General features: G+C 40.2%; 2 protein-coding genes across 2 annotated transcripts; both read left to right on the forward strand.

Annotated features, from left to right (window-relative positions):
- Positions 1-18,886, forward strand: glud1b (glutamate dehydrogenase 1b). The gene is made up of 13 exons (XM_073489878.1): positions 1-564; positions 5,187-5,267; positions 5,542-5,597; positions 6,919-6,982; positions 8,084-8,178; positions 9,977-10,156; positions 12,363-12,500; positions 12,641-12,778; positions 12,899-12,979; positions 14,413-14,536; positions 17,223-17,314; positions 17,584-17,646; positions 17,819-18,886. The coding sequence occupies exons 1-13, from the start codon at positions 168-170 to the stop codon at positions 17,936-17,938; spliced, it is 1,629 nt and encodes a 542-aa protein (XP_073345979.1). The 5' UTR covers positions 1-167; the 3' UTR covers positions 17,939-18,886.
- Positions 18,887-19,296: 410 nt separating this feature from the next.
- On the forward strand, positions 19,297-22,751 carry LOC141015897 (glutamate dehydrogenase, mitochondrial-like). The gene is made up of 4 exons (XM_073490120.1): positions 19,297-19,319; positions 21,047-21,182; positions 21,452-21,514; positions 21,687-22,751. Exons 1-4 carry the CDS (start codon positions 19,297-19,299, stop codon positions 21,804-21,806), a joined length of 342 nt encoding a protein of 113 aa, XP_073346221.1. The 3' UTR covers positions 21,807-22,751.
- Positions 22,752-24,458: the final 1,707 nt, after the last annotated feature.

Raw genomic sequence — 24,458 nt, forward strand, 5'->3', positions numbered from 1 at the left:
AAGCAAACGGACGCAGCATGTCATTCCCCACTCGGCCAGAGGACGGGACCCGGTGAGGAGCTGCTGCGTCGTTCATTCTACCCCCCTTCTCCTGTCGTCACCCCCATTGTCCTTGTTGTTTAGTTGCCTTTTTATTACTTCGTTTACGCGGTTAGCTAGTTTTAGTCATGTATCGGTATTTCGGGGAGCTGCTGAGCCGCTCCGCGGGCAGTGCCCTGGCCTCGGGCTGCGTGGACTCCGCTCTCCCGGTGTCCTCGTCCCTGATGCGGGTCCGTCACTATGCCGACGCGGCGGACAAGCCCGACGACCCCAACTTCTTCAAGATGGTCGAGGGCTTCTTCGACCGCGGCGCCACCATCGTGGAGGACAAGCTGGTGGAGGACCTGAGGACCAGGGAGAGCCCCGAGCAGAAGAGGCACCGTGTGCGGGGCATCCTGCGCATCATCAAGCCCTGTAATCACGTCCTGAGCGTGTCTTTCCCCATCAAGAGGGATAACGGAGAGTGGGAGGTGATTGAGGGCTACCGCGCCCAGCACAGCCAGCACAGAACACCCTGCAAAGGGGGTAAGAATTCAGCCAAGCCTCTCCTTCTGGCCCCCTGTGCCAGCTAGCTTCAGCCAGCTACTTAGCATTGGTTAGCAGCCAGTAACATTAGCTAGCTAGTTAAAAGCACCAAACATAAGGCAGCTGCTGTCAGCACCGTTACACACAGCTTAAAGGTTTCATCCTCAGCTCGCCGTGCAGTTAACTACACCCATGTCTTTATCACGGATGCTTATTCGTCTTGTTTGTTTCCTGTTTGTCACAACTGGTCACATGAGTGTTTTTGTGCAGTTTACAGTGACCTTCCTGCTCACCTGTGGCTGTAATGTTACTGTAGTTTGTTAGCTTGCAGGCTAGCAGGAAGCAGCAGCCCCCATTTTTTTTGTGGACAGTGTTGAGCTCTAGTCGTCAATCTTAAATGTTTGTTCAAAATTATTTTTTGCCAGTCCATAATTCAGTGGTTTGATGGAAAACTGGATGAATGCATCAGTTAATTTCGTGTGTTCACTGATCTGGTCCACTCTTCATCTCATGTGTCTGATGTGCTGGAGAGGGCAGCTCTGAAAGCATCAGGTGTTGTGTCATTGAGCATTTCAGGCCTTTGCTGCACAAAACACATGCTTGACTATTGAAGACCTACTGCTTGCACCCTCCTCTGTCAGATGATTTATTCACACAGCACAGGCAAGCTCGGGCGTAAATGCACACCATTCTATAGATACCAATCACTGTTTAAACTGTTTTTGTGCAAGGCATAGGCAGGTCATGACAGTGACATATGCTCTTTGGTTCAAAGTTCAAGGTTCAAAGCGGAGGCATTATGGGCTACCGCTGCATTGCACTCTGGGTAATATGTGAATAGAAGGATATGATGTATAGGAAGACGGGAGGTGTAGGAGCTGGGGAGGGGGTGGTTGCGTTTCCAGGCACTCCTATTTGTCAGCAGCGTGACAGGTGTGGGAGGGCGCTGTGAAGAGAGGAGGTATTCTCAGTAGAAAGAGACATACCATTCAGTCAGCCAGCCAGTCAAAGGGCACATTTGAATGGTGTGGAGTGGACGTTGACCTTCTATTAACACTATGAAACCCCTCTGCTGTATCAGCTTGGTGTTGGGAATGTAGACCTATTCTGGGGAGGCATATTTCTGCTGAAGACATGTACATGGTGCATGGGCACTGTGCTGTATATACATGAATTAATTTAAAAGAATAGATGAGTCAACTCTCCCCCAAACTACTTAACAGTAATGGATCAGTGCACCTATTACTGAATCTCCAGAGAATCTGGCGAGGCAGCTATCAGCAATCAGAGCAGCATTGCCTCTGTACATCTCACGAAAGCCTGAGGAGAGCAGAGCATCACTTTGATCCAAAGCTCAAAACCAAGCCTTGCAGTAACAGTCTTTTTCTTAAAGTTTAATCCAGATCCAAGGTGCAGCTATTTGGTAATCACAAGGGCAGGCCACACAAATCAAAGCAAGTCTTAGTTTTTGGCACAAAATAGGTGGAAAATAGAAATTGGATAAAACTCCTCATTTGGACTCAGCCTGCCAGTTGCTGCTGAGTTGAAATATCTCATACATAATAGGAGTCTGTGTTAAACTACAGCCACTACCTGAACTGATCCTGCATTAATTCCATGATAAATTAAAAGGCATGTTTTTCATCGTAGTGTCCTGTTAAATAAGTCTGCTAGGTCCTTCAGGTCAAAGTCTTGGATAATAGGAGTGGGATAGGATTAAGAGCAGTTATTTTCAAGGGGTTTAATCATTAATATAGTGCATAGACCCTTGACTGTGTTCAGATCAGACTACAAAGTGCAAAGGCTGTTTTTGTGTGTGCATGCAGTGCTCATACACCCCCAGAGCTACATAGTGACAGCCGGGGGGGCTGGATTACACTGCTCTCTACTGACTTCTGAGTGAGTGAGAGTCTTAACTCAGTTTGGTGTGTGTTTGTGGAAGAGAGTTTGTGGAAAGTTTTAAATAATACCAGCCACTCAAAGTTTGTTTAGTCCGCAAAATTGCCAACATCCTTCTCCTTTTCTGTGCAGAAGTGGAATAAATCTGTGGGATCTTTCATGGTAATGTTACATGTCACATAGAAACCAAAAGTGCAGCAGTTTATCAAAGTTGCAAGGTTCAATTTATGATTTGTAGGGTTGCAACGGTATGAGATTATCATGCTATGATAATGGTCTCAGGATATATCACATATTCATGCTATCACTGTATTTATTATTATCATTGTTATCAGTTATAATGCCCCTTCAAAGAATGGTCAGGAATTTTGGTTGAACAAACACTGAAACTTAATATTACATTGAAAATATATATATTTTTAATAATACAAATATGGTAGACTTCAATATTTTATGTAAGCAAATGTACACGGTATGATAACCGTCAGTTTTCATACCATGGTGTACCTTTTTGAAACACTAATTGTTTGGGAGAAGTTACCACCACTAAAAGTCAATCAGTGTTTCTCGAAAATGTATTTTCAACAACTCTTGACACTCCTTGAGGAAAAAACTAAACGATTAAATGTCACCAACATTATTACAGCTTCTAATGGCATGAATAATTGTGTGCTTAATTGAAATACGACACTTTAAAAAAGCTTAAAAACTCCTGTTTCACTAAAGAAAAAAGACAAATCTCAAAAAACGTGTCTTCAAATGTGTGTTTTTGAGTTGCCTTAGACCCGAGAGGCTCTGAAGCAGAACGCTCCATCATGTCGGCCTTTGGGCCAGACTGTAGAAATTACACTGACCTGCTGAATTTTAGCGTGGGCTCAGTTTACGTCCCAAAAATCTGCCCTCCATTTTAGAGGAATGTGTTTACAGATATGTTTTGGTCTTGTTGCTGTGGAGAGCTGGTTGTTGGGTGGAAAAATGGATGGTTGGATGGGGGAGGGGTAGGAAGCCAGGCTTGTTTTTTTCCGTTTAATTTGATCAGTGAACTCAAGATTGTCCTCTGTTGATCTTTGGATGAATAGAAATGGAGATTGGGGGAAGAACCACAGCAGCTCTCTGAAACATAGCACTTTGTTTTGAGAGGTTTGATCTTTTGCTCTGACTACATTAATGCAAATGGAAGTAGGTGGGCACAAATTGTGTTATAAAGATGACATCATAGTGGGTGGGTTTTAGCTTGCAGTCAAACACATGAACATAGACGCACAGTGCTTTCGTCGCCATAAAGTAATCTGCCGTCTCCCCTTTGTGTTGTTTGCCCTTGGGTTTCTCTCTGTAAGCTAACTCTGGGTGAGCTATATTTGGTGCTCCCGGACAGTCTCACACACACAATGTGCCAGTGAGATGGAGTACTGTGACTTGGGCAGCCCAGCTGTATGATCTCATGTAACGCCCCACACAAGCTGGCCCACACATGTTACCGTAGCGACGGTAGTAAACCCCAGACAAGAGGAAGCAATGACTGGGGTCAGAGTGAAGGTCTGTGATTGGTCCGTTCAGTCTCCACCCGCCCATTGCTGCTACCGTGACTGCTAGATGCAATCAGTGATCTCTGACCTGTTCATGGTGGGACTGTTAAGAACATACTGTTCAGGCTCTGACAGTCGATCTCTGCCAGTCATTTCCTTTTTTCTGTTTCTGTTGACTTATGCATCTAGTGGAGACAGTTTCAGTGTAGGCTAACAATTTCCTAATGTTAAAGTCAAACATGGGCCAAAATTGTTACATATTTTGTGGTCTGAATGAGTAATAGATTCAAAGGTTTTGGGATTGGTCCAGTAGATCGCCCCAGCTGGCAGCCGTGAAATGGGCTGCAATGTGATCCATTTTTGTTTTGTTACTTTGGTGTTTTAATACGTTAGGGTGGAGCTGAACAAATCCTTTAAAACATTAAAATCACACATCAACACAAACTAACCTATTGATATTTTGCTGTCATTAGCTATATTTTTTGCAGTATCTAACAGCTGTGTGATTCCTTACTTGAGAGGAAGTTATTACAATGTTATTTCTCACCTAAAAGTTCCTTTTTTAATATTATTTAGTTATTTATAAGTGGCGTATGTGTTGCTGCAGAGGGAGTAGTAAAGACGTAAACAGCATATCAACCAGTTTATCGCGATATTCATGTGGGACAATACAGTGATATAACATTTGGGTTATCGCACAAGCCTTGCAGCAACTCCTGCGTTCTGTGAGGCAAAATAAGTGTTTTTTCAAAGGAGTCTGGTGGTTTTGTACAGAGCAATACAACAGCTGTTTCTAGTCAAACAACAAAGGCTCTTACTTTTTAACAAGAAGTAAGGCTAACAATGAATAACTTGGCGTGTTACTGGCAAAAACAAGCACTTCTAAGGCTCATTGATGCATTACAACGTTAGATATGGGTACGGACTGTTTCTTCTGTCCAAACTGTGTTCATTTAATTCGTATTTGTGCACATTTTCTGAAAGCTTACTGATGCGGGGAAAACAGAGCAGTACCATCAGAAATCATAGGGGACAAAGTCGCCAATAGTTCAAGCGTTCAAAATACAGCCCACATTAATTTTTGTCATGATTGTATGTGCTCTGTTTGAACATAGTAGAGACATTTATTTTTCTTTGTATGGTGGCCATGTTGTAAACTGCTCCCTGTGTATGTGTGTGTGTGTGCGCGTCCATCAGGTATCCGTTACAGTACAGATGTGTCTGTGGATGAAGTCAAAGCCTTGGCCTCTCTGATGACCTACAAGTGTGCCGTCGTTGGTAAGTATTAGTCTTAGCCTTCCACAAAGCCTGCTGCTGATTATCCCCTTCATCGCCACATACATATTAATACTGTTTGTCTTACCAGGTTCTTGTCATTTATCCACCGTTATTTAGTTAAAATTTAGTTCAAAAGCTAGCACGCCGCTGCTTTAGACTGCATTGCCACAATGCCCGAGAATAGATATCCAGCTTTTGTTTTGCTCCTCTTTCACTGATTCCACATTGGGTATGAATGTTTCTGTGGTTATTAAGTTGTATTATTCTCCTCCAGATGTGCCATTTGGTGGAGCCAAAGCTGGAGTCAAGATCAACCCCAGGAATTACTCTGTAAGCCTTCTAATGTCAATCCCCTCCCTCCCCCTACACTCACATGCACACTTACAGATGCACAGACATGTTTAACTGTGTGATGTGATACTGATAGGAAAGCAACAGAGCCTTAGCTGCACACTTAACATTCCTTGGACTTGTAGTTACTGGAGGGATATCAGTTTTCCTGCGTTTCTCTCTCTCTTTCCTGTATCCAAACACACAGGATGATTCAATAACACTAGAATGCTACGGGCTGGGCTGTTGGACCTTATCCTTTCATTTTGGACTTCTTGATTCATGAGAGGACAGAATAACCAAAAGCCTCTTCCACACATGGTTCCCGGTAAATTACCGGGATAACCTTTCAGGCACCGCTACTGATTTTCGCAATTCACACATGCAGGAACATTTCCATCTTACACCTTTTCACACATGCCATGGAAATGCCAGAATAGATTAAGTAAGATTAAGGAGTAAGACAAAGTCCAGCAGATGAGAGTAATGCAACACATATGGCTGCCAACTGCCAAAAAATTCAACAGAAGAACAGGAAGATGGGGCAGGCAAGGCCAGATGTAAGCGTACTAGGTGGAAACTTAGTGGACAAGGAGTTACAGTACTTAATATTCAACCAGTTTGCAAGACAAATAATGTTTTTGGCACCGTAAATGTCATCTGCGGAGTCTTGTGACTGTTTCTCTCACTCCTTGTGAACGTAACCCTTTATGAGCCATCCTTGCAATGAAAAATTTCAATCCGAACACAACAGCACCGGCTTTTTCCCAGAAATATTGCTCGGTCTTGAGCTGGGAAATTGGCAGCTGAGATTTCTGTGAATATTGATCCCTGCCTCCCATCCACAGACAACCCCATGTAGGAAATGTTTCTGCACATTTCAGGGATAGACTACATGTGTGTAAGGGGCTAAAGAAAGAAAAAGAGAGAGAACAGGAGCTGCCTGGTGAAGCAGATCATTAAATGTCTGTGTTGTTCTGGTTATAAGTTTAGTTTAAAGGCTTGAGGAATAGATGTTATGAACATTTTGTAGTTAAGTGAAAATTTAATCAATGAACTAACAGTGCCTTCACTGCCTTTAATTGGATTACAGATGGGGATTTAAGTCAGTCTGTTGATGGGTACTGTGAAATAAACAGACATGAAGCTCAGTGGCTGAGTTCACTGGAAGGGAACCCCCAAACATAAACCTCAGTTTTGTCGAAATAGTGTCTTTTTTATTTCCCATTTCTTATTTAGTGGCTTCCTTGAATGTCTATTACACTGTGACCAAACAACGACATGTTTTTCTTAAACAGAATGCTGTGTCTGTCTGTTGCAGGATAATGAGCTGGAGAAGATTACCAGGAGATTCACTATTGAGCTGGCCAAGAAGGGTTTTATCGGTGAGTCTTCCTGTGAATTTAAATGTTGATTAAATTTCTAGTGGCAAAATGTTTTAACTTCAGGTATTCATATGTCACACTGCTTGGTATCTGGTGCCTGACAGTGTTCTTGGCATTACTTGACTCAGTCACACTCTGGTGGTGAGAGGTGAACGTTTCCACCCAGAGAAACATTTCCCGTCCTCTTGGGCTGTTTATTCAGGTTGGGGTAGCTCAGGGTGTGCCTGTGTCAACTGCAAAGGCAGACAAATAATTGCAGTGAAAAAGAAGCAGGAGGATTGAGATAGAAAGTCGACTTGGACCTGGTATTTACAAGTGGAGAAAGCACATTTGTGAGCAATCTCACCGCTGTCATTTATTTAACTATTAGTTTCCAGAAAAAAAGTTCTGATAGTAGAGTTACTTATGTTGAGCGAGGCCACAGATTTACATAAACACTGGTTCAACAGGTTATCATCCCCTATACAGCTGGTTTGTTTACCCCCGTCTCTATGCATGTTCATGTTAATAATGTGTTGAGTTCAAACATGGCAAAGAGACTTGCACAGGAACGGCTGCCCAGACGGCAATAGTCGTGTCATTTGGTTGGTTTGGGCGATGTCTACCGGATCCACTGTCGCTCTGACAGCAATCTCAAACTGTCTCACCCAGCTGAGAAAACTGTCTCTTTGGATGTTATATACAATCAGGAGTCTGCACATGGTGTTTTATTTTTGAAAATATACTGCATTCTTTGCGTCACAGGCAACGCGATACAGCCGTTCCTGGCAGTTAAGCTATTAGTAGTCCCATCCCCTGCCACCTACCTCTCTGCATGCCTGCTTCTGTTTTTGGACCATCTAGAGTATGAGGCCCTTGAGGATACATGTATGTGTGTGTATATATACTGACACAAGGACACAAAGCCTGGCACTCACATTTTCTCTGTCAACCAAATTCTGCAGGTGACACAATCTTCATTCAAATGTTTTGGATCAGTAAAGCTACCTAGTTGTCAAAACCGAAACCTGGTTTGTGCTTTTACACTATGAGAAAATTCAAGTTTGTACTACTTGTATTAATCCTCCCTTCCTCCCTCTTCCACCCTTCTTTCCTGACCAGGACCTGGCATCGACGTCCCGGCCCCAGACATGAGCACAGGAGAGAGGGAAATGTCCTGGATTGCCGACACATATGCAAACACCATCGCACACACTGTGAGTTCAGACCTACGAGACCAAACCCGTACGACTTGGCTGGTTTTTGATACAAATTCTAAAATAGGCGAAATTAAAAGCAAGGAATGAGTCACATGTAAACCATGTGCAGTGGTTTCCTGCCGCTCCCTTCCCAGCTGACCAGTGAGTCATTCCTCCCCTCTTAAAAGCTGCTTTACACACTGAGGCCTGTGAGTGTTTGTGTTACAATCATTCTGTATCAGAACCTAGCAAACAGGGTATATTTGACTAAAGATGGAAAATATTTACTCGTGTGTGTTTAAGCATGTGTATATTACTGCTGTCATGGGTTGAACAAATAGTTGTTAGAATTTTTGATAGTCAAACACTCTTATCGACCTAGATTTAACCATCTTGAGGTCGAGGAAAAGTGTGAAGGGGAATAATTAGACCTCTAATGATTAGCTGATGTACACTGAACACTTTGAGGGAAGTTAAATCTAAATCTTGATAATTGATTAAATTAGTTTTCCAGCAAAAATGCAAAGCACTTTTCACAGTTTTTTAGCTTGAAAAACAACCAAAACAATCATGATAATCAAAACATTTGGCAATTATTTTTCTTTCCGTCAACTTATCATTTTAGTAATATAATTAATATTAAAAACGTGTATATTTGCATTTTTTTGTTTTTTGTTAGATATTTAAATGTTACAGCTTTAACTTGAAATTATTATTATTTTTGGGTTATTTATCTGCTTCTGTGCAACATGAAAGTAGTCCAATATGGTCCCAACTTCTCTGAAATTTGTGGCATTACTGCATAATAGTATCGTTATAAGACCAAAGAAGACCAAAGTGAGCTGCTGAATGTCTTTCCTTCACATATAATAGAATTTTAACATATTTTTTTTTATGGCTGCCACTCAGACACGTTCAGCTGGGATTAAAATACTTGTTTTTATGTAGTCAGATCTATTTTCTGTGTCACTTCTTCCCACGTGGAATCAGTGTCAGACAGGTGTAGAGTCAAAGTGTCAAATTTAATTGGCTCATGATCACATAGAAGGTATTGTGACACATTGTGTCCACACAGAATCAAAATACACCAAGCACTCCCTATACCTGTGTCATTAAAATGTCAGTGACTACTAACAACATCCATGTAATCCATTGTGGTGAGTGAATTTAGCTTTTTTCCTGCATTTAGTGTTTTTATTGATTTTCAACTTTCTCCAAACTACTCAGTTTCCCCTTCTGCTCTCCTCTTTATCCTCCTCTCACCTCACCTACAGTAGTCTCTGTCCCAGATACCCCCAGCAGAGCTTTGGAGTAGGTGACACATTCCTGCTCTGGGTATCCAGGGGCAGAGAGTTATGGGTAGTGAATAGTGATGTGCGTGGCAGTGTGTATGTCATGCAATTAACGCCATGACTGAGAGCTAAAGCTAATGCAGAAAGCAGATGTGCAATACAACTAATGGCCACTAGATGCTGGTTCCCAAAAATATCAAACTGTGTTGAACTCCATTGGAAAAAGTAGCAGATTTTTGAAATATAACTTAATTGTTCCTGCAAAAAGTTTTGTTCTCAATGCTGGCATCTTGGTGGCAATTTGACGTCCGTTGGAGAAATTAAGTCTTTAAAAATAATATGTTTTGAGCTGTTTTTCCTTAATTGATCCGCCATGAAGGTCGCTGCCTTCTCTCACAATGCTTTTCTGCAGTGGTGAACACAAATGTAAGCTTAAAAAAATCTCCTTTGGTAACCTGTGGGCATCTAATGCTATGTACATAATCTACAGTCTATGTTCTGATACTCCCTGTATGTGTGTGCAGGATATCAATGCCCACGCGTGTGTGACAGGAAAGCCCATCAGCCAGGGAGGTATCCACGGTCGTATCTCAGCTACTGGTCGCGGAGTCTTCCACGGCATTGAGAACTTCATTAACGAGGCGTCCTACATGAGCATGCTGGGCCTGACACCAGGCTTCCAGGACAAGACCTTCATTATCCAGGTACACACACACACACACACTCACACATGCATGGTTTGATCATAGTAGAAAGATTTTACTCATGAGATCCTAAACGTGCTGCAGATACTTGCACGCAGGATTTAAAGTTTTCATTTGAATTCACAATGAGGTCTTAGACCTCAATCAGAGCAGCGCCATCTGTTTTCGCCTGGCCCTGATCTCCTCATACCAAGCAGACAGCAGTGAACTGACGGAGATTCCCGTCTGTGTTCATAAGAAATACTCAATGACACGAAATCCTCAGTGATGCATTCCCTTTTTGAGCTGATGCTGTCTGGGCCGACTGTTCAGATACCTCTGTGCACAGAAGTGCAGCGTACAGCACTTTGTGATGACATTTCACTACATAATGTCTCTATATGAGAGATGTCAGCAGTTTACTCTACTTAGCAGTTTCACTTCTGTTTGTCGCTCTGCACGTGTCATCTGCACACACACAGACTGACACATGGGCAGGGAACCCCTTGGCACTGGCCTCCACTGCTTTCCTAGAATGCTTTCTATAATTACCAGGTGTTAATGACAACAGTATGATATGGTATTCTTCAAACGACCCTGTATGTTAGATGCATTTCACTCAACAGACATGTCTCTGTCAGGAAGGCAGTGGATAATCTGCTCTTACTTGTTTCTTTACAAGCCAGCAAATATCTTGTCCCTGCTAAAGAGAGATTTTCAAAGAAGCAACAGCAGAGAAATTATTATGTTGGAAGGGGATGACGTTTGTGTGGACGGGGTTATTTGGGTGAGGGCGTCATTGAGGTGGTGAAGAAGCGGTGACAACAGCTGAATCATGACGTGGATGTTCAAAAAGCTAATCCTTCTGTATGTGTGTGTGTGAATGTGTTTGAGGATTATGTTGTGGTGAGATTAGATTTTCTTAGAGATTTATTAGTGCGTGAGGAGAGAGCTGATCTCTAGTATCGTATAAGATCAAAACAAGGGCATGTTTTTACTCCACTGTTTCATTTAAATAAAAAGTCAGCTAAATGAATCCCCTGTTATTCTGCAGTTCTGTTTAATCCGAGTCAGGGACGTGTGATATGACGATACTGTATATAGCATGATCTCCTGTGAACTTACGTAATTGTGGGTGAGATTGCAAATCAGTGATTGGACCGAATGTCTAGATTTATTCATGTGTTTATGGACACTTTTACATTGTAAGCAGGCAACAGAAGGATTTATCCCTTGTGTCCATCTGTGCCTGTTTTAGGGATTGACCAATATAGTTTTCTCAGGGCTGATACAGATTATTGGTAATCAAGGAGACGGATAAACGATTTTGTAGTGAAAATGAAAATCTTATTGTGATGGACTGAAACTAAATACAGTTTACTCAAGTACTGTAATTACAGTTTTGGAGTATTTTCCATTTTCTGTTACTTCCACTCCACTACATTTTAGTGGCAAATATTGTAGTTTTTACTGATTCTATTTGATAACTTTAGTTACTAGTTACTTTGCACATTCAGATTATTAATACAAAATATATCTTAACTTTAATGAACAACTTTGATATATTATCATAGATTAAGATACCCAGCAGTATATAAATTAATTGTTCACCTTTACCAGCTACAACATTAATGTGATGAATGCATCAATAAATAGAATCCAGCAATATAATATATATTATTCTGAAATGGTCCATTCTGCACTTTTAGTACTTAAAGTAGATTTTAATGCCTATATATTTTTATTTTTTTTTAATGTATTTTTAGTTAAGTATCAGGGCCAAAGTAACACATTTTAAAATTGTTGCCACCATTGATTCCAACAATAAAAGGAAGATTATCAGATCTGACAGTTGTTTGATCCCTAGACTGTTATAGGGCCCAACCAGTACTTGATTTTTGGGTGGATGTTGGGAAGTCTAAAATTCAGATTTCTGATTCTGACCCACATTTACATTCAGAATGTTTTAATCAAACAATGGCACCTGTCTGATGTCTCATTTCAGTTCATGATACTGTAGATTGATAGATGATGTTATAACCAAAACCGGCCACATGGTGGCACCAGAGTATGTAGTTACATGGAGTTGAATCACAGTTCATAGTTGAGTAAAGCAGAGTGTAGCAATTTAAAATGTTGACTTTTGATATTGTTTAATGATTTTATAAGTGAATTTCATTGTGGTGTTGGACCGTGGTGTTAATTATCATGCTGTCACTTTTCACAGGGCTTTGGTAATGTGGGTCTCCACTCCATGAGGTACCTGCACAGGTTTGGGGCCAAGTGTGTGGGCATCGGTGAGATCGATGGAGCCATCTACAACCCAGATGGCATCGACCCCAAACAGCTGGAGGACTACAAACTGGTACCAGCACACCTTCCTTCCACTCTTCTGTCTCCTTTCTATTACCTTACTTCTTTTTTATCCTACTGATTCATTCTCACTCACATATATCACTATCATTCACACATCATCATTCGTGTGTCCGTCTGCACTTTCTGCAGAACAACGGCACCATTGTTGGCTTCCCGGGAGCCAAACCCTACGAGGGGAACATTTTGGAAGCCGACTGTCACATCCTGATCCCTGCTGCCGGAGAGAAGCAGCTCACACGTAACAATGCCTCCAGGATCAAGGCCAAGGTAAACACACACTTTGACTGACCCCCAGTGCTGTGCTTTGTGTTCACGCTTATTCACATGATTATGGACGGGGCAACTTGGTGGCAGTCATGTGAAGGGTTTGTTTTTTGTCTCTTCCAGATCATTGCTGAGGGTGCCAACGGGCCCACCACCCCAGATGCTGACAAGATCTTCCTGGAGAACAACGTCATGGTTATTCCTGTAAGCGCACACCTTCACACACTCGGAAATAAACTTGTTTCTTGAATGCAAAAACAGGTTTCTAGAAGTCTCTAGAACAGGGGTCTTTAATGTTTTTCAGGCCAAGGACCCAATACTGCACTTATCGTATAAAAAGTCTTTTACATAATACACTGGGTCTACAATAACATGTAGGGTGGAATGTAACAAGTACTCTACATGTACTTGAGTATTTTCATTTTGTACAACTTAATACTTCTACTCGGTACATCACAGAGGCAGATATTGTACTTTTCACTCCACTTTATTTGTCTAACAACTTTAGTTACTTCTAGGACTACAGTTTTTCATGCCCTTCCCATGCAGTGAAAACATGCATGTCAAAATGTGTTGATTTTGGGTGTTTGTGATAAACTGCAGGCAGAAAGGAGGTTTTCCTCCGTGTTGAGAAAATTATCTTACTTCTTAAGCTAAATTACTAAATAAACTACCAGTCACAAAGCTGAAAACAGGCTGTTTTCTTAGCTAAAGAAAACTTTTTATAGAAATGTGGTTCTCACAGCAGTGAACAGCTCTACAAAAATATATGATGCAATAGAATACAATACATTGCAGCAGATTAAACTACCCAACAGTATATAAAGTCTGAACCATAAACATCTACAGCAGTGAAATGCAACATAATGCAGCAGTTAAATGAATCCAAAAACTACAGATATAATAGTGAATCAACGACGGGTATATAGAGGTAGATATTTTAAATACAGTTTGCCGATTATACTTACATACTTTTACTTGAGTAGGGTTTTGAATGCAGGGCTATTACTTGTAGTGGAGTATTTTTATAGCGAAGTATTAGTACTATCTAACTACAGGATGTGAATACATCTTCCATCACTGCCTGATGAGCACCAATCAGGATTTTATTCAAAATGTGACACTTTGTGAGGGTGTTTGCTTTGGTTCCATCCCTGTCAATCAAATCTGATCAAACCACACCCATCTCCTTATGAGTGTTGTGTTGGGTGTGACACTCATCATAAATAATACCTGAGGATGTTTCTTCAAACTTTAAATGGGATTTTCACTTATTCGGTCGTGAATATTCAATGAAACTGAAAAAACAAAAATGTGTACGAATAATATTTGAACCATGAAGGTGGAACCCAAACAATAAGCAGAATAAAATAAAACTGTTGACTTAAGTTTATTCAAACTTCTCTCAGCTTTGAACCTGTTGTTCATGTCAAAATAATTAGTCACAAAATCATTTTGTTTAAAGTTTATTCTGTTGTCTATATTTTACAGAAGAATAATACCTTTCTTCCCAAAGCAAGTCTTACACACATTTTTTTGCAGTACAGAGGAAATGAATCAAAGTAATTACACACACAGTTGAGTCAAGACTTTTCCAAACGGGCAGATGTCTGAGTTTGTGTTGTTTCATCCTGCAGGACATGTACCTGAATGCTGGCGGTGTGACAGTGTCTTATTTCGAGTGGCTGAAGAATCTCAACCATGTCAGCTATGGAAGACTGACCTTCAAATATGAGAGAGACTCAAACTACCACCTGCTCAGTGAGTACAAGACACCTCCTTACGTTCTCCATAACATCCAGACAGACCATAGTATACGCGAGGCATAAGACAACTCTGTTGGTCTCTCAGCAAAAAGGTCTTGGGTTCAATTCGGGGGAGTTTTGCATGTTCTCCCCGTGCGCGTATGGATGTCCTCTGGGTGCTCCAGTTTCTCCCACATACATTATAAAACATGTATATTCAGTTAATTTTCCTGGTGGTGCCCCTGACCAATGCACTGGCTTAGATCTGGAGTTGGTCCCCGCACACATTATTTGATGTGTATATGACAAATAAAGATTCTTCGTCTTCTTTATCATTACATTTTCTTCAAATTTGATGTTACATTTTTAACTCTTATGACACGATTCTAAAATGGTATATAAACATCAGAAACACACATTGTATAGATTTACAGTACACAACTAATTTATTGTAAGAAAAAGTTTGTAATTGATTTTACAAACAAGGAATCTATTAATGACAATAAAATGGTAGGAAAAAGCTTTATTAGTCAGTGATCAGTAGTTTTTTTTATTTCTTATCAGCTGGGTGGGTTGGGTCCTTCGGGTCATCACTGTCATCACTGGCATCTCTGTCATCAGCATGTTCTTCATTTTTGTTTGCGTTCTTTGGCTTTCTTTTTGCTGGTCTTTTTCTTCTTTTTATCTTTCTGAGTCTTTCCCTTTTTTTCCTTTTTCCTTTTTTCGTTTCATTTTGTCTTACTCTTTTTAATACCGTCTCTTTCATATCTTCAAAATGTTCAGCAAACATCTTCGTTAGTCGTTTGCCATGAACAACAAACCTGCCATGATGTACATCTATGTATCCATCCTCATTCTGTAGTCTTAAAAATGTATTTTTCTCCCTAGAGGTAAGATTAGGATATTGCTGTGTGATTGCATACAGCCATTCTTCTCTATGAGTGCTTTCAAAATACCAGCTAGGCCTTCCACCTGTGGATGTAGTGTTAGAATGGAGCTCGTCTTTAGATCCTCCAGGGTTTTTATCAGAACTGGCCATCTATAAAAATAAAAAAGAACCGTTATTATTATTTTAACACGCTGCTGTTAAATGATACAACACATTCAGTAGTCAGACCTGCTGTGGTGTTATACCTTGTACTTCTCTTGGTGTTGTGTTGCCACGGGTTACTAGGCTGGTGTTGGTGGATACTCTGGTCCTACAGCTGCTTCCTGAAGCCACAAGACAAACCTCAGATCAGGATTCACATCAGATGTGGAAGTTATAAAGTTTATCCTACCCATCATATATTGCTCAAATTCACAAAGTAGTATTTCTTAAACACCAAGGCTCTGAAGTCTACGGAAGCCCTGAGGGGCAAGTGAAGACAGGCATAAATACATCAATATTTTTTTCTGCTTTTTTTTTTTTCATAAATCACTTTAACAACTTCAAACTTGCTCAAAACTACCAAACATTCAATAATTTTCAGGATTTTAACCCTTTAAATGCCAGTTTAATTATTTGAATTATTTTATTTTTTGTTAAAACACAAAAAATGAATTATTTTCCATAAAATAAAAAGTAGGGGGATGGAGCTTTTGTGGTGATTAGAGTCTTGGATATGTCAAAGATTAGCAGCAAAATTGGTTTGATTGCATTAGTATTTTTTATGTAGTGACAGATACTCCCTCTGGACACCTTTTGTGGCCAAAAATGCCACACACACACACACACACACACACACACACACCCTCTCTCAATCCACGTATCTGTTTACCTCAAACACACACACATCACATATTCAAAGCCTGGATACTTCTGTTTCAAATGTGTTCATATTTCATATGTTCTGTTGTGTTCTCTTTTGTTTCAAAGTTGTCGCAGTTTGCACAATAAGTGTTCACATTGATGAATCAGATGTTGATTTAAAAAATATTTCACACACACAAACGATCAGACATAAGAACAAGATCTGGCACTACATAAAAAATACTAATGCAATCAAATCAATTTTGCTGCTAATCTTTGACATATCCAAGACTCTAATCACCACCAAAGCCCCACCTCCCTACTATTTATTAAATGAAAAAAAAAATTTTGTGTGTTTTTTTTATTTTTTATAAATAATTAATAATTCAAATAATTAAACTGGCATTTAAAGAGTTTAAATCCTGACAATTATTGAATGTTTGGTAGTTTTGAATAAGTTTGAAGTTGTTTAAGAGTTTTATGGAAAAAAAAGCAGAAAAAAATATTGATCTATGATGATTCGATAGCAGTTTTTTTTGTGCGTGTACATTTTTGCCACGAAGGTGTCCAGAGGGTAGTAAATTTCACAATTTACACAAGGGCACAAGGGTTAAGTAACTGTGGTAAATAGAAAAAATTAATATAAAAATGAAATCTTACTGGATCTGTGTCGGTTGAGGCAGTGTCGGTGATGTTGCTGAGCAACTGGTGTCTGTTGATGTGAAGTCTGTCCAAGAGAAAGGATCTCCTGCAGACCACCTCTTTCCCTTTTCATTTATACTCTGTGTGTTGTTCACATACAGCCAATCAGAAAATAGTACGACCACAGTCTATCGAATTTCAAGTTGTAAAACTAGATCAATTAATGAACAACCAGAGTGTGTTATCACAGACGTTTGTTAAAGATGCAGACACAATGTGGGTTCTGATGTCTCTTTAATTTCTTCTTTTTCCCTGTTTTCTTTTCTAGTGTCTGTGCAGGAGAGTTTAGAGAGGAAGTTTGGCAAACAGGGAGGACCCATCCCTGTTGTTCCTACCGCTGACTTCCAGGCCAGAGTTGCGGTGAGTTACGTCTGCTGACGCAGACAAACAAATCGTGCTGCTCAAACATGAACAAATTCTTCTATACTGATACTTCTGCAGGTGGGATGCCTTTCAGGTCTTGACTGGTACATAATGCCTCCAGTTAATCGCCATGTGCTTAAAGTGCGACACTGACAAAAGCTCTCTCCCCTTCCAACCCACCCGTCTGTTATATGCTACCAAACTAACTCAAATCGCTCAACTAACTTGAGATCGACTTTGTGGTTAACGTTCATCTTCCGTTGCAGGGTGCCTCTGAGAAGGATATTGTTCACTCTGGGTTGGCCTACACCATGGAGAGATCAGCCAGGGTAAGTGATCATAGTGCACAGTCCAACGTGTTTGACCCAAAGGTCAAAGGTCAACTTCACTGCTACCTTCCATTTGTAATTCAGCACCATAGCTCAGGAACAACAACTTGACTGGTGCATACATCCGTGAGGCGGTAAATCTCGTATAACATGTTCTCTTCTTCCTTTGTAGCAAATCATGCGCACGGCGAGCAAGTACAACCTGGGTCTGGACCTTCGGACGGCCGCCTACGTCAACGCCATCGAGAAGGTCTTCAAAGTCTACAATGAGGCTGGGCTTACCTTCACATAAATGGCCAATCACGACCCGCACTTCCTCTCCCTCCCCTCCCCCTCCTGCTATTGATCCCCCTCTAAACAGCCTTCAGAACATATCACTGTTTACCGCTGCTTTTAAACACACACACACACACACACACACAGAAGCAAAACGCACACACACATACAACGCGACGTTGACTAGCCTGGTGTTTATCCTGTGATGTTTGTGCTGCCACTATACTGCATCTGCATCTCTGTTGAAGTATTGCCCTCTTCTTGTTTTTGCCTAAGGTTATATTGAGAAAAAGCAGATGGCGAGTAACGTCCCGACAGAATAAAAGACCCCTGTCCCTCCCGCAGCCCCTCATAGAAACACTCATGATATTGTTGTATGGCAGCCATGTTCAAAGCGCCCTTAATGTGGTCGTTGAATGCACGTGTGACTCTCCTCTTGCCATTATTTCAGTTGACAGCCCTTCAGATGCCTTATTTCAGAAAGAGGTGTGCTTTGAGAGGAAGATGGCCACTTCAGTTTAATTCTAACCAAAAGGGATTTAGATTTAACGTCATGTGAATAAAGAGAATAGTCATTTTATTACTCTTGAGTTTATCTTCTCACTCTTACTAGTTCAGATGCCAATGTTTAGGTTTCCCAATTTTCTTTCATAGTTGGTGTTTTTACTGTTGGACTCCATAGACGCTCTCCCTCCCGCTCCTCGCCCCCTCCTCTCCTCTCCTGTCGCTTTATCTCGTATATTAAAAGCAGCTTCTCCCCGACTCCTCCGCTGGCCAAGAAAGGGGAGCCGGGATGGGGGCTGAAGTGTCACTGTGACCGCCCGTCCCCTGGTTGGATTTTCCTCAGTTTTAATCGTCCAGTTCCTTGACGTTGAAATTGTGTTTAAGGAAATTATTTTTATTTTTATTTTATGCATTTTTTTTTTTTTGGAAACCAATAAAATGTTCAGAAAAACATAAAAAAGTGTGTCGTATTAGTTTATTTTCACACTGTGTGGACTGGTAAAGGGATTAAAGGTCAATTGATCGGTATTAGATTGATACCACTCCTATCTATATATATATTTATATATATATATATAGATATATATAAATAATTTGGGGAGTAACGTTTGGGGAGATATGCCTGTTTATTTGTCTATCCACTGACATGTCTAACTTTGAGCTGTCATTTTGAGCTTTGGGCAGAGCCAGATTAGCTGTTTTTTCCTTCCTTTTAATCTTTATATTTAATTATAAAACGGCTGCTTCATGTAGATTGGTTAGTTTTGGAAGTTGAACTAGAGGAGGACTTGACAGTTGTAAACCACGCGGAGCCCTGAAGATAAACGGCTTCAGATCCAGAAATAAGCTGCTGATGCAGAGGAAGTCAAGATGGCGGAAGATGCCCTGGGGAAGTTGGTCCAGCAGCTCAAAAAGGAGAGGACCACTGCAAAAAGCAGCTTCACCAGACAAACCAACTTCATTTCAAGAGGAGCAAGCAGCATGCTTCAAGTGGAGTTAAAGGAGGAATTCACTAAGCTTTCAGACTGTTTCAGAAAGATGCTCGATGCATAGCTGTTTTTTCCTTCTTTTTAATCCTTATATTTAATTATAAAACGGCCCCCTTCTAGATATTTATTCATACTTTACACACAGCAATTTATTTTCTATTTTTAACTCTTGAGAGAAAGCACACAATCTAATTCAGCAGTATTCAGATCCTTTATGAAGGTAGATTTGTGTCTTTATTATTCAATCAAAAAAAAGGTTGCTTCAATCAAAAAATATATTTTCAATCAAAAAAAACCGTTTCAATCAAAGAAAAAAAGTGTTTGAATGCAAAAATATATTTGAGACTCAAAAAAAATGCATTTGAACACTATTTTTTTTGCTTGAAAATGTTTTTTTTGATAGAAGTGAAGGTTTTTTTGTTTGAAGCAACTTTTTTGACTGAAGTATTGTTGTTTTGTGTTTGGGCCATATTATGGGTAGGACATTTGTGTCTTTATAATTCAATCAAAAAAGAAGTTGCTTCAAACAAACAAAAAATATTTTCAATAAAAAAATCACTTCAATCAAAAAATAAACCTTTTCAATCATAGAAAAAATGTTTTTGAATGCAAAAAAATATTTGAGACTCAAAAAATTGCACTTGAACACTTTTTTTTTGATTGAAAATGTTTTCTTTGATTGAAGTAATCTTTTTTGTGTTTGGACCATGTTATGGGTAGGACATTTGTGTCTTAATTATTCAATCCCAAAAAAGTTGCTTCAATCAAAAAAAATATATTTTCAATCAAAAAAAAAATATTTTCAATCAAAGAAAAAACTGTTTAAATGCAAAAAAAAAAAAAATCATTTGAAGTGTTTTTTTTTTTAAATTGAACTTTCTTTTTTTGAATGAAGTGAAAAAAGTTTTGAAGTCGTTTTTTTTTTGAATCATTTTGACACAAACGTACCGCAGTGGGCGGCTGCTTCCCCATTGGTCAGACATGTTTGAGTGACAAGTGTCTACACCGACGACGTCTTTCTGACAAGCAAGTCATGGTCGCCAGCAGCCAGGAAGCAGTGGCGGAGTTGTTGTATATGTCTATGGCATGAATCTATAATAGATCCATGGTCTATGGTGGTTAGTAGATAAAACCATAGACATAGATACAGAGACGCCTCATTGAGCGGGTTGTTCCGCTGCTGCGATACGTCGACGTCGCCGACATATTGGAGGAGGCAGCTCTGCCCCGTGAACTAATACAAGTGAATGGAGTGAACTTTAGAAAGCTCCTTCTGCAAAGTGCTATAAGTTAATGTCTCTCATTTACACATTCACACACGTACGAATATATTCAGGAAACAGACAGGAACCAGAAACAACGTCTGTAACGTCCTCGGATGATTATAAACGTTAACTACTCCTCATATGTTCAGTAAACAGGTGGGCACCAAACCACCGGATGTATTTTTATAATGTTTTTATGAGTGTTTACAGCTGCCAACGTATGTAACGCTGCTACTGTGATGATACATGACGGTTAAATATTGAATCTGTGTCTATAATAACCAGATCCTGACACGTAAATGTGATGTCTGTCTACCATACTGTCAACTTAAATATGGACAACTGACTGCATAATATATTAATCAGAATCAGAAACACTTCATTAAGCCCTGACGGGAAATTGCTTGTGTTACCTGTGCAGGAGAGTTTAGAGAGGAAGTTTGGCAAACAGGGAGGACCCATCCCTGTCGTTCCTACCGCTGACTTCCAGGCCAGAGTTGCGGTGAGTTACGTCTGCTGACTCAGACAAACAAATCGTGCTGCTCAAACATGAACAAATTCTTCTGTACTGATACTTCTGCAGGTGGGATGCCTTTCAGGTCTTGACTGGTACATAATGCCTCCAGTTAATCGCCATGTGCTTAAAGTGTGACACTGACAAAAGCTCTCTCCCCTTCCAACCCACCCGTCTGTTATATGCTACCAAACTAACTCAAATCGCTCAACTAAGTTGAGATCGACTTTGTGGTTAACGTTCATCTTCCGTTGCAGGGTGCCTCTGAGAAGGATATTGTTCACTCTGGGTTGGCCTACACCATGGAGAGATCAGCCAGGGTAAGTGATCATAGTGCACAGTCCAACGTGTTTGACCCAAAGGTCAAAGGTCAACTTCACTGCTACCTTCCATTTGTAATTCAGCACCTCAGCTCAGGAACAACAACTCGACTGGTGCATACATCCGTGAGGCGGTAAATCTCGTATAACGTGTTCTCTTCTTCCTTTGTAGCAAATCATGCGCACCGCGACCAAGTACAACCTGGGTCTGGACCTTCGGACGGCCGCCTACGTCAACGCCATCGAGAAGGTCTTCAAAGTCTACAATGAGGCTGGGCTTACCTTCACATAAATGGCCAATCACGACCCGCACTTCCTCTCCCTCCCCTCCCCCTCCTGCTATTGATCCCCCTCTAAACAGCCTTCAGAACATATCACTGTTTACCGCTGCTTTTAAACAAACACACACACACACAGAAGCAAAACGCACACACACATACAACGCGACATTGACTAGCCTGGTGTTTATCCTGTGATGTTTGTGCTGCCACTATACTGCATCTGCATCTCTGTTGAAGTATTGCCCTCTTCTTGTTTTTGCCTAAGGTTATATTGAGAAAAAGCAGATGGCGAGTAACGTCCCGACAGAATAAAAGACCCCTGTCCCTCCTGCAGCCCCTCATAGAAACACTCATGATATTGTTGTATGGCAGCCATGTTCAAAGCGCCCTTAATGTGGTCGTTGAATGCACGTGTGACCCTCCTCTTGCCATTATTTCAGTTGACAGCCCTTCAGATGCCTTATTTCAGAAAGAGGTGTGCTTTGAGAGGAAGATGGCCACTTCAGTTTAATTCTAACCAAAAGGGATTTAGATTTAACGTCATGTGAATAAAGAGAATAGTCATTTTATTACTCTTGAGTTTATCTTCTCACTCTTACTAGTTCAGATGCCAATGTTTAGGTTTCCCAATTTTCTTTCATAGTTGGTGTTTTTACTGTTGGACTCCATAGACGCTCTCCCTCCCGCTCCTCGCCCCCTCCTCTCCTCTCCTGTCGCTTTATCTCGTATATTAAAAGCAGCTTCTCCCCGACTCCTCCGCTGGCCAAGAAAGGGGAGCCGGGATGGGGGCTGAAGTGTCACTGTGACCGCCCGTCCCCTGGTTGGATTTTCCTCAGTTTTAATCGTCCAGTTCCTTGACGTTGAAATTGTGTTTAAGGAAATTATTTTTATTTTTATTTTATGCATTTTTTTTTTTTTTTTGGAAACCAATAAAATGTTCAGAAAAACATAAAAAAGTGTGTCGTATTAGTTTATTTTCACACTGTGTGGACTGGTAAAGGGATTAAAGGTCAATTGATCGGTATTAGATTGATACCACTCCTATATATATATATATATATATATATATATATATATATATATATATATATATATATATATATGTATATATATAATATATATATATATACATATATACATATATATATATATATATATATATATATATATATATATATAGAGAGAGAGAGAGAGAGAGAGAGAGAGAGACCTGTTTATTTGTCTATCCACTGACATGTCTAACTTTGAGCTGTCATTTTGAGCTTTGGGCAGAGCCAGATTAGCTGTTTTTTCCTTCCTTTTAATCTTTATATTTAATTATAAAACGGCTGCTTCATGTAGATTGGTTAGTTTTGGAAGTTGAACTAGAGGAGGACTTGACAGTTGTAAACCACGCGGAGTGGCCTGGCCCTGAAGATAAACGGCTTCAGATCCAAAAAATAAGCTGCTGATGCAGAGAAAGTCAAGATGGCGGAAGATGCCCTGGGGAAGTCGGTCCAGCAGCTCAAAAAGGAGAGGACCACTGCAAAAAGCAGCTTCACCAGACAAACCAACTTCATTTCAAGAGGAGCAAGCAGCATGCTTCAAGTGGAGTTAAAGGAGGAATTCACTAAGCTTTCAGACTGTTTCAGAAAGATGCTCGATGCATAGCTGTTTTTTCCTTCTTTTTAATCCTTATATTTAATTATAAAACGGCCCCCTTCTAGATATTTATTCATACTTTACACACAGCAATTTATTTTCTATTTTTAACTCTTGAGAGAAAGCACACAATCTAATTCAGCAGTATTCAGATCCTTTAGTTCAGTGAAAGTACTAATACTAAAAAATACTCTGCTTCAAGTAAAAGTCCTGCTTTGAAAATGTCACTTCAGTGTTGGTCTGTAAGTAAAATCTGGAAAATGTACCTAAGGTATTAAAAGAAAAGTAAAACGCCCCTGTGACTGTTACAGAGTGCTGTAAGGTTAGCTTTTTACTGCTAGCGGTTTGATTCACGCTTTGAAAATCACAAAAATGGCGTTCATCTGTGATGAGATTATCTTGCTGAACAAAGTGTGTGAGTATCATAAAGTTGTGTGAGATTGTTGCTGAGTTTTGCTAACTTTCAGGTTAGCCTACAGAAATATGTCATCGCTACACCACTACCTCAAATTTGTACTTTTGTATGGTACTTGAGTAAATGTACTTGGTTATATTCCACCATTAGTTTTTGTAAAATAAAATGTTACCATTCAGTACTTGTTACGTCAGACTTGCTGTGGTGTTATACCTTGTTCTTCTCTTGGTGTTGTGTTGCCACGGGTTGCTCGGCTGGTGTTGGTGGATACTCTGGTCCTACAGCTGCTGCCTGAAGCCACAAGACAAACCTCAGATCAGGATTCACATTAGGCTTGGGCGACTGGACGAATATATCGCCAATCGCCGATCGGCTAAGTCCATCACGGTTGGTTTCATTTTTGGCGATTTTTTTTTGGTGGTGTTAGAATCTTTTACTAGCGATATTTTTTTCCCCCAGGATTGTAGGGGAAGGCATAGACATATATACGGATATATATATATATATATATATATATATATATACACATATGTATATGTGTATATATATATATATATGTATATGTGTATATATATATATATATATGTATATGTGTATATATATATAT

The sequence above is a fragment of the Pagrus major genome, chromosome 20, assembly GCF_040436345.1.
Source record: "Pagrus major chromosome 20, Pma_NU_1.0".
Taxonomy (NCBI): domain Eukaryota; kingdom Metazoa; phylum Chordata; class Actinopteri; order Spariformes; family Sparidae; genus Pagrus; species Pagrus major.